Genomic DNA, 15,109 nt, shown 5'->3' on the forward strand with positions numbered 1-15,109 from the left:
AATGTTTAATAGATAATAAATATTAAAATTTTAAGGGGTATTTCACTTAAAAAGTAACATGAAGCCAGCAATACTCAAAACCAACTTGCAATTAATTGTGATTTCTACTTTCAACATTGCTTTCAATAATTATTTTTTTTTGTTCTGCAACGGTTTGGCTTAAAAATGTAATTGCTCCCTGACTGCTTAACTATCCTAGAATATGAATAGGATATGGCCTAAATTGAAAGCTAAACAATAAAAAACAAGATCTGCATTACAACTTGAGCCTCACAGCCAATGTGTTTATGAGTTGCCAGGTCAGTGGCAAGAAGCTGGAAAGAGGCAAACTAAAATGCAAATACTATAGAACCATTTTTCAGGGGACCAGAGAAACTTGGTGTAAAATCTAGGGGAAAATAGGGGAAATGCATTATTCTTTATATTTTGGTCAGACCACAAAAATTTAAGGTTTCCATATAATTTTAAAATTGCTAAATAAATTAGTAAGACCAGCTATAAAGTTGATTAGGTTACAACTGTCATTAGCATACTAAAAGTTGATTTAAAGGTGAACACCTCCTTTAAAATAACTAAAGAAGTAATCGCAAAATTTACAGGGAAACACCAACATTTAATTTCTTTCATCAAACAGTATAGCAAGGCTTCTGGTCCACTGAAATATATTTCCTCAAGCCACCAGCATATCTAAGCTGATATTAAAATTTGACTTGCATATTAATGTAATTTGAATAGATGACAAATTTCTTTGTAACTGTAAAGCTTTTCAAGTAAAGCTTTGTTTAGATAAGCTCTGCAATGAAAAACTTGACTTTTACTTATACAATATTTTTATATGTGCATGACATATTAGTATGTCAAATAATAACTTGAAGTCTAGTTGCAGTTTTATAAAAAAAAAATTCACATTTTCAGGTTTTTTTCTAGTTGTCTATTTATTAGAAAACGTTAAACATCAAAAAATAATTGTGTAAAAATGTGAAAAAATAACTTTGAGGTAGTAAAATCACTTTTTACCTATCACTTTCCATGAGTATGCCAAATTCGAAGATCTCAAAAACCTGGATTGAAAAATAGCTTACATTTTTCTAATACAATTCCCTTTCACTGAATTCAGCAGCTTTTAGATGCAGAATAGTTATATTCAAGTTTTCAAGGTTTTTGGGCTTAATAAATATTATAAATACATTTTATTGCAGTCTCTTCCCCCATTAAAGAAACAGTTCAGTGTAAAAAGAAGGCTGCAATTCTTAAAATGGAGGCCCATGGGGCCTATTGTTCTTGGTAACTAAATGGTACTGACTGTCAGTGGGTAGGGGCAATGAATGCTCCAGTAAGCTGCCCCCACACTCACCCAAGACAGGTGAGAAAGGGGAGGGCTATCAGGGGCTTAAAAGGTGAGGATGGGAGGGAAGGGGACCAGATAACTCTTTGCTTTTGCGTTTTAGGTTCAGAGCTACATTTGAACTTCTGCTTTCCTGGCCCAGGTGTTAGGGAAGGTCAACCAGTAATCTGGAGGTCCCAGCTCCAAATCTCAGCTACATTTGTACTCCCAATAAGATGGACAGAAGGCAGCAGAGGTGTGCAGTGGATTGTCTTAGGAAATACTGGGATGTGCCGTTGTCAATATGCCAGACAAAGACAAAAGTAAGTTCAACGGGATACAGCTGTAAGGGTGCTGCAAAAAAAATGTTGGTACTGAAGAACTTAAGTTTCAAGTTAAAATACCAGAACAGCACAAATTGATCAGCAGGAGAAATGGATCAAGTCAGTTCTGCAAGGGACATCAGCTTCTGATGCAGCAAAAGATGGTGGTATACCGAAAGGGACATCAGAATTCACAAAGGAGAAGGGTGAGTATGGTAAGATAAAGGTTTCTGATTCTGATACAAATTATTTTGATTCAGATAGTGAGTATAAAGGAGATTTGATTTATAAGACACATTAAATATTTAAGAGTGCTTAAAAGCAAAGCAATTAAAATGGGGGATATGGAAGTAAAAAATATATAAATATATATGTTACAGGTAGGGACAAGATAATGCCAGAATGGTTTAAAAAGAGTTTATAAAATATCTAAGATGTTATTTGTTTAAACATCCCAGCAATTTATTAATATAGTCAAGCGCATATCTATGGTGTATGACACAATTACTACATATGGTGGAATGCATGGTTTTAGCATGGCAGAGAGTTAGGGGAAATTAGAAGGTAATGAGGTCATGAGTTTGGGTTTTTAATAAGATCAAATGTGAAAGGGGTACAAATTGTATGCTTGTATGGGCAATCATCCCAAAGTGTGGATTATTCAAAGACAATAGGAAGTCTACACAGGTAAATCCTTTCAGAGTAATACTGAAAACGTACAGAATCAAATTAAGATAGATAATTTAATAATAATAATAGATACATTGTAGTCAGCATATGAAAATCCTGGGGTAATTAAACAAAAAATTAGAAAAAAAAAATATTGCAGTTAGTTAGAAGTTCCCTTCTTTTTTAGTGGCAAGGTCATAAGTTAGGGATGCAGTTGCCAAAGAGAACGTAATATTAACTGAGTTACAGGAACCCCTGGGTACTATGTTAATCTGGAAGGGTTGTTAGTGAAAGCAAAAAGCCTCAGCACAACATAAATTTAACTTTAATTTTTTTAAATTTGTGCATAATATTAGGGGAAACTGTGTGCCCAGAAATGGCTGGATGAGTGGCAGGATTTAACTTAATTGCATGGCAAATTTAAGAGTTTGGGCCCAAATGATTTAATAAAAGGGATGCAACGACATGGTTAGTACAGTTTAATTTGAAGAAAGGAAAGTCTCTATAAAAATACTAACAAATAAGTGGTTAGCTGGTATTTCATTTTGCACAAAGTTACATGGTATCACAAACCCAAGCAACAGTTTTTAGCAAAGCAAATCATGAATGGCTGGAGTAGGTTGGTGGGTCCAACAAAGGATAAGAAAGAGACGATAACAGATTTAGGGGCCGATTCAATAAAGGGCGATAACGCTTATCGCATGCTTTTTTGTGTTAAAAAGCATGCGATAATTAAGTCCCGATTTATCAAACTAATTTTGCATGCGTTAAGACACATATCGCACGCGCAAAAAAACGCACTGCGTTATTTACCTCACATTGCGTTAATTAGCGAATAGAAATAGTACTATAGTACTAACGCATAATTCACAAACACATATGAAGTGTTAAACACGCTACATATCGCATTATTCTGTGCGAATATTAACACCTACTTGGGGTAGGTGGTACTTAAAGAAAATTGTGGTTCATGAGCTTTTGGCAACACAACATGGACTTTGCAGTGGGATTTTTTCAAGTATGTGTTGGCCCCAGAGCGATGCATCCTCCAGTTTTCAGGGAAATTTTCAGAACAGTAGTTTCCCGAAATGGTTACGTGCGTAAAATCGAGTGCTAATATAGCACATGGCAAAATATATTGCACACAGCGAGAAATAACGCACGTGGCGGAAAATAACGCAAGAAAAACGCTCAGTGCGAGTTAAATAACGCAAAGAACATCGAGTCTTAATTATGATGCCAGTCCTTTTAGTGAATCAAGCGTTAAGTCGCAAAAAATAAGAAGCGATAAAATTTTCAACGTGTGCTATAAATAGCGCTCGTTTTATCGACCTTTAGTGAATCGGCCCCTAAGTGTTTGGATCACATTGTTCCAACTATAGGAATATTATAAATAATTAACATGAGGAAAAATGATTAAGGGCAGTTTTTTACATTAGCACATAAAGGGGCCTTTAGTATAGGTGAATTGCTACTTCTATCAAAGAAGGCAAAGTTGGGCAGTCTGCAGATGGTAAAAACCTGACCAGGTAGTGTAATAGGGTAATGTTAGAAAAGCTCATGTTACTAACTGCCCTTGAGAGGTGGTACAAAAAAATATAGTTACTGGCAGGGGAGGGTCAGGAAAAGGCCCAATTTTAATGCATTAGGAGAGTAGAGCATTATCCTGATTTCAATTCTGGTACTTTTCAGTGTTTTGGGGTTGGTTTTGGTAATAAATTGGGCACTCAAACATTGTCTGTCAAAGATTGGCTTAGATATATGTAATGTCAACCTACAGGATGGCAACTGAGAAGTTTTTGGATCCAGAGGCTCAGCTACCACTTTATGGCTATTTGCAAATTGCATATAAATGGGGAAAAAGAGGTTTAAATAGGAGCATAGAGAAGGATGTTTGCTTTAGTAGTCCCCTCTTTCTTAATGGCAGAATGTGGCAGTAAAGAAAAAGTGCCAGAGGGTGGGGGCTATGCCCAGGTTAGTAGGCTGTGATTGTACGGTTAGGCTTGCGCTGAAACCTGTGGTATGGTACCACCATGGGGCGTGAGGAGAAGAGAGAAACCATGGAGAGCAGAGTAAGGGGCTCTGGGCATGTGTGTTAACTGGGCATTTGGTGGAGGGTACTTACTCTAAGGGGCCCATTTATCAATGCATGACTGTGTCCGAATACTAAAAATTCATATTTCTTCTAAGTTTTAGAACTGTGTCTATTTTCTGTGTTTTTGTTATTACGTATTCGATACAATTTTTTCTTAAAGAGATACAGACACCTGAAATTAAACTTTTTCAAAATATACCATTACACTGTCTTTGCATGAGCTTTATAATTTTGCCATAAAAGTATTTGCCCAATGCTTGAACATCCTGATCCCCATTGTTCCTCTATGAGGGGGCTGCCATATTTGAGTCTGTTAGCATTAGAAGCTGTAACTGACAGGCTGAGATGGGACAGTCAGGTTTGAAAAACAGTCAGGTTTAAGAACTTCAAGTAACGATAACTTACAAAAGCAGCCCTATTGGTGAAAAAAGATGAACATGACCTATAGGTAACTTTTTATTTACCGTACATTCATATTTTGAAAAGTAGTTTTTTCATGTCAGTATCACTTTAAGTCCGAAATTTGGACTTTGATAAAGCAACTACTAAATGTTCCTTAATAAAGCTGTGACCTCTGGTCCCTTATATTTCCCACAAGATTCTGTGTTCAGTGTGGTTATTTAATTATTAGGATACCTTGGTTGAGGTTATGTTTGATGTAGGAGCAGTAACAGACAGGGAGCATAGAACATTTAGGTCACAATGAAACTGGGTAAAACAGACTTCACAAAATAAAACATATTTCTCATATTGTTAGGCACAAATTTAACCTATAAAGGATGAGATTGTCTATCCTATCAGACTGTCTCTTATGCAATCGGATCACATGATGGTTCCCCAAGTTTAGTCAAACTGTTTAACCACATTGATATTATGTATTTCTTACCAGATAAGTCTTTGTAGACATGAATTCTTGTTCTCTTATTCCAAACTGATTTAATTTACTGTCCTTTTCTTCAACTGTTATATTATACTGGTGCTAAGATAAACATATAAAATAACATAATAATACTCTTGAAGAAATATTTCTTACATTTTCATATTCAAAATATAAGACTGTGCAATACAACATGCTGCAGCACTCTGAATAAAGTGAAAAGGATGTTAATTGTGCCAACAGGACAGGCAACATTTCGGGCTCCAGCCCTTTCTTGAGCCTTGGGCTAGAGCCCGAAACGTTGCCTGTTCTGTGGCACAATAAACACCCTTTTTACTTTATTTGGAGTGCTGCAGCATGTTGTATTGCAAAGTTATAATTGGCCCTCGGCAGTGGGCAGTCAGCACGCTACAACAATCGGTCGTTATAGGTGAGAATTACCAATTTGTATTTGGACAAAATATAATACTGCATCCTCTCAAAATATCCACTCTGCAGCCATTAAAAGGATCATTTACTTTTTTGTACTTTGTTGGTATACTTGCCATTCTTATTGGATATAGTGGCTAGATTTTAAAGCTGTATCTTCTTTAAGAGTTATCAGTCACATTGCCAATTAAACCACCCGAGAAATTGCTGTGTGTATAACAGATGTTAGCAGCAAACAGTTCTCTGTGGAGAACTGTTGCTGATTCATTTTTGTAGACACAAAAATTGGTACAAACCAAAAGTGTGATTTATTGCATGTTGCATGTTTAGGTACAACACATGAAGGATGCCCCAGAAGTGATACAAGTTTAAATAACAGCTCCCCCATGCATTTGTGAGCCAAGGACTTTCATCCTATTCAGCAGTAGTAGCAAGTGCTGTTTTACACACATTCTTCCTTTTAATTTGCAATCACATAAGTAGCTGAGCCATAAATATGCTTTAGGTAAGCTTTTCTGTTTATAAATATAACCTTAGAGACTGATTTATCCATTTTTAATGCCGAATAACACAAAACGTGTGCCAACTCTTTTCAGCTAGTGGATTTTATATTCTTGAGCACTAGCATATTTAAGAAAAAAAAGTTGCTAACAAACAAAAATTACATAGTTCTATTTGTTTCCAAAGAAGATGAAAATTTTTACTGTTACTAAATGAGAAAAAATTTAAAAAAATATAGTTGCTTGAAACAATTCCCACTTGAAACAATTCTGACTTGTATAGAAATTTGGCAGATTATACATGGCAATTTATTTGGATTACATATTTCAGCTTAAATGAAAATTATAGCACCTTATGTTTTTCCATCAATGCCACTATTTCAGCAATCTTGTGCTGACAACGAATATCGGTATCCTGTTGTAATTTCAATGACTCTTCAGCTGCTATCTTTAAATTATCAATCTAAAAAAATAAATCAAACTGGGTAAGACATCTGAATGTCTGGTCTACTATGGCACAATCAGGAATGAGCATCCTGCTCTAAAAAACTTGAAAATCTCTACTTATCAACACCTACCTGTAAATCTATCAAAAGATGACACTACAAAACATGTATATGTAAGGTTACACTGGATCAGTAAAAGAGTTATATTAATCATAATAAGGTTTTTCAGCAAGAAAAATATTTTCATTACCAATTATGTTATTGCTCTCTCAGCCCTGTCCACTATCAAAGGTGCATATGAATATACAGGTATCGGACCCCTTATCTGGAAACCCATTATCTAGAAAGTTCTGAATTCTGGAAAGGCCATCTCCCATAGACTCCATGACAATCAAATAATTCACATTTTTAAAAATGGCTTCCTTTTTCTCTGTAATAATAAAACTTTACCATGTACTTGATTCCAACTAAGATATAATTAAACCTTATTGGAGGCAAAACAATCCTATTGGGTTTAATTACTGTTTAAATAATTTTATACTAGACTTAAGGTAGGAGATCCAAATTATGGAAAGACACCTTATCCGGAAAACCCCAGGTCCCGAGCATTCTGGATAACGGGTCCCATACCTGTATAGAATACTACATACCCCAAAAGTCTCTTTCCTAAACCCCTGCCCCCTCTGGCAGCAGCCTGACTCCAGGAAGAAAAAATAAAAAACTACAGAGGACTCAAAAAAAGTAGAAAATGTAGGCAACTTGTAATAAGTTATTTGACAGTGCTAATTGTTCACAGCCATCAGAAGGTTTTTTAAATTTGATATCTAAAATTCATGCAGTGAGAAAAATATTTACACTAAATCAGGACACAACATATTAAATATACAGGCTAGAGGTTTTCTAGATAAGGGATATTTTCATAATGTGGAACACCATATTCTTGCCATGTATTTATATGTATATATCTTAAATACCATCAAATACTGGCACTGTCTTTTTACTACAGAAAAAAGCAGTCAAAAATTAACTGCTTGTTTAAATAGGACACAATAGAAATGTATGCAGTTTGGAGATTTTTGGAGAAGGGGTTTCTTTATAATTGATCCTATACCTTTATGTAATTATTAGACATTGTCAAACAGAATAAGAAAAAAAGTAAAACAATAACAGAAAATTGTCAGTATATGATTTAATTGTAAAGAAACATATCACTGCAGTACTTATACCAGTTAATACCTCATTAGAAAGAATTTGTTGTCTTTGGTTTGCGTCCTCGATCTCATTTTGCTTACTGGAGATAATCTCTTCATTACGCATTCTTGTTTCATTGAGCTGCTCATGTAACTCGTTCACCTATGGATTAAAAAACTGTTCAGTTTTTATATCCCAGGGTTAACAAATCTTTCAATATAAACAGATATATAGGGTCATTTATGCAAGCAAGTTCAGTATGCAAAGTGCAATTTTAAAATAAATTCACAATTTTCTTAACCCACAATGAAAAAAATTGTATGTACACATTTTGATAAATCGATTGAGATTCTATAGGCACAAGTAAACTGTGACTATTGACATGGCCCACTGTGGTAACCATGGGCAAAGCTTCTGTGGCAGTAGCTCGGGAGTTTCTCTGCATTAATAGGTACACTTGTGTGTGATTCTAAACAAGTGCAGAATGGACTCGCTGGTATCAAGCACAACTATGCGGAAGTATCTTTAATGAATGGCATCAATTAGTCAATGACTGTCTATTTTTAAGCAACTGTGATTGCAGTACTAAATAACCTCCATAAAGGCATATAACTATTCAGAAATACAAGGAGCATGTTTGGATGCAAGTACCTTTAATAAATGGCATTAATTCAGCAATAACTATGTCCATTTTTGTGCAACTGCGTTTTCACATTGTGCTTTTAAGTAGTATTAAGTAGTATCATGCATAGATATCCAAATTACAAAGTCTTACATTGATGCTTAAGGCCCATGAAGACTAAGGGGGCATTTACTAATGTTTGTATTTTGTTCTTTTTTTCCCACAATTCATGTTTTGTTGCGCTAAAATGATTTTTTTGAGTTTCGCTTATTTTGACCTTGCAACTAATCTGTTCAAGCCTTTAAGATTATCTTGGCTCATGTTTAGCAGATTTCTCTGTGCTCTCATAAAACCCTGGGGTGTGTTTGAGGAGCATTGGCTAACCAAACTGACAGGGACTTGCAATTTCTACTGATAATAGCTGGTAAGTTGACAAACAAATGGATAAGTTCCACTGGCCAAAAAAGCAAATAAATGCAATCTGGCCACAGTTACATGTATTGTAGTGTCCAGTGTCGGACTGGCCACCAGTATACCAGGAAAAATCCTGGTGAGCCCTGGTGTCAGGGGGAACTCTTGCTTCTATTGCTAACTATTTTGCCTACTTCATAGTCATTCCCTATTTCTGTATGGAAACAAAGACAATTAATAGATGGAAGAATAGAGCATAGAAAAGACTAGAATAATAAAAATTTGAGGGAGCAGAGTAGGAATTAAGGTTCTGAGAGTGGGCCCATGGTTCAGGGTTTTCTGGTAGGCATCCCAGTCCAACATTGTATATGATTATTAGGTTCATGTGGCCTTAAAGCGGACCTGTCACCTTAAGAAATAGTTCCAAATTGTTTTCTATTGTGTTTGTGAAGCAAAATAAACTTACAAATACTTACACTATATAAATTATTTTAATCTTATTTTCTTCAGCCTTGGAATTCACAATTGCAGCAAGCAGGCTGGCACCATTTTGTGGACACTGTTATCAAAGCAGGCATTGCATCCTGCCAAAATCTTCTTTATGTGCAAGTATGGGGGGACCTGATGCCCATGTCCATGCACTGGTTACAAAATTACATGATGCGGAGGGAGGGGGAATGTGAGGAGGGCAGCAACATCTAATAAGTTCTGAATTGAAATTGCCTGAGGCATAGAGGCGGGGCAGGCAATATATGATTGACAGCTGGGATTTTTAAATGCTTTTATAATGGGTAAGGATGTGGTAATAAAAAAAATTATTTTATTTTTATTAATCTAACTCTTAATTTAAAGAGTAAAATAGTTATACAAAAATACATTCATATATTCGCCATAATATATTACATATATACTAAAACGTGTGTGCCTTGCTTCACCTTTAGTTAAAACTTTCCTAATTAAAAATATAGGTTTCAAATAAAAAAAAATACTGAAATAGAGGGTAATGAAAGATATTGAAATGTAAGCTCCAACAATTCATTAAGAAATATAGTTTGATCAGTAAAAAGCATTGCCCCCAGTTGCCTTAGTTATATTCCAAGTATATTTATGCCAGCTAGGTTGACAACATTTTAGACTGTGTGTTGTTATCAAATGTGGGAATGTGCAAACAACATTTTGGTGGTGCCCTTACTTTGGCTGAGGAGATACATCACATTAAAGCCTTTGTACCAGTTTGCAAGGCAGCCAACCTAGCTGACAAAAGCTGAGGGAATATAACTAAGGCAACTGGGGGTACTTTTCCAATGGATTTATTTTAAAATTTTAAGCAAATAACTAATTTTTAAAAATATTTTTTCTCTTTAGCAATAAAACAGTACCTTACACTCAATCCTTACTTGATCCTTACTTAGACCATGGTTTAGTGCTGAAACCAGTAAAAAAACAGCAAAATAGTAATTATGTTTTTACTAACCTCTGTTTTCAGAGTTTTACTTATCTTGCTTTCTCTAACTAATTTCTTTTGCAGAGATTTATTCTAAAAAAAAAAAAAATGATTTTGTTTTGTTAATCTAATATTTTAAGTACAACCACAAAATAAATATAACTGCATACAGTATGTGGCTGCACAGTGTCTACTTATTAACAGAATTGCTTTAAAGAGTTGAGTTATCCTTTTTATAAATAAATAGCGTGAAAGCAAGGAACATGAAAGGCATGGGAAAAATAGGAGGTCATGTTTGAGGTAACATGTAAGGGTTAGGGATTTATCAAATTGCTGCTAAATATTATGGGGGCACATTTACTAAAACTCTATAATTTCTTATTTTATTTAATTTTCAAACTCGACTAAACTCATTTCCTCAAATGTCTAACATTTACTAAAAAAATACAATAGGAAAAGTTGCTGCAAACTGGACTTTTTCAGTTATCGCACAAAAAAACAGTTTTGTGACTAAAGAAGGATCTTTAAGAAAAAGGAAGGGATCTCTGCCATTGACTTCTACATAAACTCGCCAAGTTTAGCCTGGCAAATTATTGGATTCAGATTTTTATCCATTTAGACACATAGTAAATCTTAAAAAAGTTGCAGCATTTTTTTAGCGCTAAAAATCCGAATTGAGAAAAGAAAAAAAAATCTGATGCTTAGTAAATGGGCCCTTAAGTGAAAGCACTGTTCCTCACATTTCCTAAGGCAGCATTCACCAGATTAATTTTATCCCCTTATATCGCTAGATTTGCTACAAAGGTCAGTCTCATAATGCTTTGTAGTTTAAGGCCAGCTGAATGTCTTTTAGCATCTTGTGAATAAAAGCAGTAAAGGGGTTGTTCACCTGTAATTTAATTTTTAGTATGATGTAGAAAGTGCTATTCTGAAACAATTTGCAATTGGTCTTCATTTTTTATTATTGTCATTTTTTAAATTTTTTTACTTTTTGTTTTGCAGCTCCCCAGTTTTTCAGCAGTTATCTGGTTGCTATGGTCCAATTTACCTTAGTAACCAGGGAGTGATTTGAGAGAGTGACTGAATGAATAGTAGAGGGGCTGAATAGAGAGATAAGTAATAAAAATGAACAATAAAATTGTAGCCTCACAGAGCAATAGTTTTTGGCCTCTGGGTCAGTGAAAGCTGGAAAGAGGCAAAAGAAGAAGGCAAATAATTCAAAAACTATAAAAGATAAAAAATGAAGATTTATTAGCCATAAATTAGGCAATGTATAACATATTAAATAATACTTGCCCAGGTGCAGGAACCTATAGCAACCAATAAGATATTTGCTATTAACCAGGTGACAAGTTACTGCTACTTGCTATAGGTGATTAGAGTTGTAGTATACTTTAAACTTTAAATAAACTTTTTTTTTATATTACCCTATTAATCAATGACTTTGAGGAACACAGAAACAGACCCTGTAGGATCTTTAAAGTTTCCACATTCAGTAGCCGCAAATAAATTATTAGAAATAATTTGTACTATACTTCCGTCTATGCTTGCAGCAATGTAAGCATTTTGAGAAAAATACTGGCAAAAATGGAAGGGATAAATATTTAAAATGTATTTATATTTGAACCACAGTGCACAGTGCAGGTGAGAATATTACTTTTTGTTACCCTGTCCTCCTGGGACCCCAGCAGATGCTGTGCAGTGTGCCTTTCCTCATGGATTCCTAGTAACCTAAAAAGAGTCTAATGCCAATGACATTTGGGAACCTAGCCAGCAAAACCACTAGAATTCTGCTTTTGGAACAGTATCAGTCATTTTTGTTTTCTCATCTGTTATGTCCACCTGCACCTTTATGTCCCCAGTTTAAGGATGTAACTATAACAATCACGTGTGATGCAGCATTATAATTGTAAATATATTTTATTAATAAAAGAAATATATACTTCCATCACCAAATCCTGAATTGACTTGTTTCTCTTTTCATCTTCTTTCCTTAAAGCAATGATCTAAAATGGGAAAGTACAACTGAGTTGTTATAGCTGATTTAAAGCTGTTGTTCATCCTAAAGGGACATTATCCTTATAATTTAGGCATTGGGGTTCACTGGGTCAAAGTCATGTTTTCTTTTAAATATACCAACCATACTCTTTTGCATAATATCCATATCAATTATATTACCAGTTTTAGTTTGTCTTCCTACACATTAAGGGCTGATTTACATTCAAATTAAACTCAATCATTGTTGTATTTATAAAATGTCACGGTAATGCTTGTGTCGCTGGTGTATGCTGGAAGTAGTTTTGCTTTGCGGTGGTGGAAACTTAATTAAAGTGGGACCTGCATAGAAAATAAAACACCTCTCTCCTTTAGGAGGAATAACCAATTTTAGTGACTTTGTTTTTTCAGTTTTTCGAATTTTGATTTTTTGTTTTGTTGGGATTTTTTGGATTTTTAATTAACTTATGGTCTAAAGTAAGACAATATATTAATGTGATTGTATGTGGTTGTGAATGATGATATGCTAGCCAGCCCAGTTTTAAATTGATTTTAACGTGATGTTATATCAATACTAAATAAATTCTGTATAATTTTAATTTTGCACCTTTCTATTAGGGATGCACCGAATCTCCGAAGGTATTCGGTTTCGGCCGAATCCTTGCTCTGAGCCAAACCGAATTCGAATCCACAACATGGCTGCTGCTTCAGGTGAGCATGTGAGTGGGGGCCGGGGTTAGAACTGCTGCTGGGCGGGTAAAGCACCTAAGCCCCCTTACCTTTCACAGTCCCGTGTGGAGGAAGGAGTGTGGTCACGGAGCTGTCCTTCCGCGTCACCATGCAAGGCCGCCATCTTCTTTAATTGCCCTTAGAGATAGTGCCCCCAATAGAAAGTGCCCCCAATTGCTCCCATAGAGAGTACCCCCATAGAAAGTACCCCCAATAGACCAAGCCATGCCCCCATAGAGAGTACCCACCCATAGAAAGTACCCCCAATAGACCAAGTCATCATTGGCAGCTCCCTCTCTCTTATGCGGTGGCGACAGGCCCTTTTATAAGAGAGAAGGAGCCACCGACGATGACTTGGTCTGTTGGGGGTACTTTCTATGGGGGGGGGACTCTCTATGGGGGCAATGTCTCTAAGGGCAATTGGGGGCACTGTGTGTGGGGGGACTGTCTATGGGGCAATTGGAGCACTGTGTATGGGGGCACTTTCTATTGGGGGCACTGTGTGTGGGGGGACTTTCTATGGGGGCACTGTGTATGGGGGTACTGTATATGGGGCTATTGGGGGCACTGTCTATGGGGCTATTGGGGCACTTTCTATTGGAGGCACTGTCTCTAAGGGCAATTGGGGGCACTGTGTGTGGGGGGGGCTGTCTATGGGGGCACTGTGTATGGGGGTACTGTCTATGGGGCAATTGTGGGAACTGTCTATGGGGGCAATTGGGGCACTGTGTATGGAGCCACTTTCTATGTGGGGCAAGGTCTTTGGGGGGTACTGTCTATGGGGGCACTGTGTATGGGGGTTACTGTCTATGGGGCAATTGGGGGCACTTTCTATGGGGGGGTACTGTCTATAGGGCAATTGGGGGCACTCTGTATGGGGGGCCGTGGCCAGCATAGCATTAGGGGGGCCCTGGCCAGCATAGCATTAGGGAGGCCCTGGCCAGCATAGCATTAGGGGGCACTGTGGTAGGGGGACCCTAATACTTTTTATGTCTTTGTGTCCTGTACTGATGGGAGGGGCCCTGGGGGAGGGGGACCCAGAAAATTTTGTTGTGAGGGGCCCCGTGATTTCTGATGGCGGCCCTGCCACCATGGGCAGCCACGGGCGCACAGCTGAATCCAAGGCTATTGTGATACTAATATCTACAGTTAGTATTAATGTTTGTATATATGATTTATGTATGTGAGTGTATAGGATAGGTCAGTACAATATAGTACAGTATAATCTCTGCAAGTATGTATTTGATTTTTTTACTTTCTTTTAACTTAATCAGTGCCTCAAAGGTGTTGCTGTACTTGTATATATGTGAATTGTTACACTGGTGAATTGTTAATTGGTATTAGTGATGGTGAACATGATTATTTTTAGTTTAAGTTTATGACATAGACTACTACTATGTGACTGTGCAAAAGTGACTGCTGCATGTTGTCTGTCTCTTTCTGATGAGTGTCATTAAGTTTAAGTTAGTTATCATTAGTTCAAGTTGCCAACTTGCCACTACCAGGAGGAATTCCACATATTCAAGCTATGCAAAAATGCAATGCAATTAACCCTTTTGACAGTTTTACTGCTTTTAATGTATAAATGATGATGATGTTGATGTGCACATAATGGCAAATCTTTTCTTGTACTAAGTGACTACTACTAGTATAGTATTACTAGTATTTCATTATGCTTGATGCCTTTATTAGATCAGTCTTCAACAGTCTAATCTCCAACTCAGTATGGCATGTACAGTCTGTGTGAATTCTGGAATTTTTCAATTCAATATGTCAATTCAAAATGTCTTCTACAACTCCTCAATCAATAGCAGTAACACATTAAACATCCCTCTTTTTTATTTTTTAAAGTATAGCACAATAAAAAATTACAATCAATTTCAGTTACAGTTAGTCACATTCATTTTTATTTTTTTGGCAACTAAAAAGCTTTTACCATATATTACAATAATTAAACAAGCTGTAGGCAAAGGCTTGCTTTCTGTTATACCCTAGCCCTGCTCTACATATGTTTCCAATGTTTTCTGTAGCTTTAGTAAATGTTTTACTATCTA

General features: G+C 36.2%; 1 protein-coding gene across 6 annotated transcripts in view; it reads right to left on the bottom strand.

Annotated features, from left to right (window-relative positions):
* Positions 1-15,109, bottom strand: part of sycp1 (synaptonemal complex protein 1) — a 95,966-nt gene that overhangs the window by 12,701 nt on the left and 68,156 nt on the right. For 3 of the 6 annotated variants that reach the window (XM_031896790.1, XM_031896789.1, XM_031896794.1), the window contains 5 exons: positions 12,275-12,337; positions 10,362-10,424; positions 7,900-8,016; positions 6,570-6,680; positions 5,298-5,390 (listed from right to left, as the gene is read on the bottom strand). In XM_031896790.1, coding sequence (XP_031752650.1) covers positions 5,298-5,390; positions 6,570-6,680; positions 7,900-8,016; positions 10,362-10,424; positions 12,275-12,337 — 447 coding nt within the window. The remainder of the gene's footprint in view (positions 1-5,297; positions 5,391-6,569; positions 6,681-7,899; positions 8,017-10,361; positions 10,425-12,274; positions 12,338-15,109) is intronic. The other 3 variants (XM_031896791.1, XM_031896792.1, XM_031896793.1) reach the window with 3 other exon arrangements.

Source organism: Xenopus tropicalis, chromosome 2 (genome assembly GCF_000004195.4).
Source record: "Xenopus tropicalis strain Nigerian chromosome 2, UCB_Xtro_10.0, whole genome shotgun sequence".
NCBI classification, from domain to species: Eukaryota; Metazoa; Chordata; class Amphibia; order Anura; family Pipidae; genus Xenopus; species Xenopus tropicalis.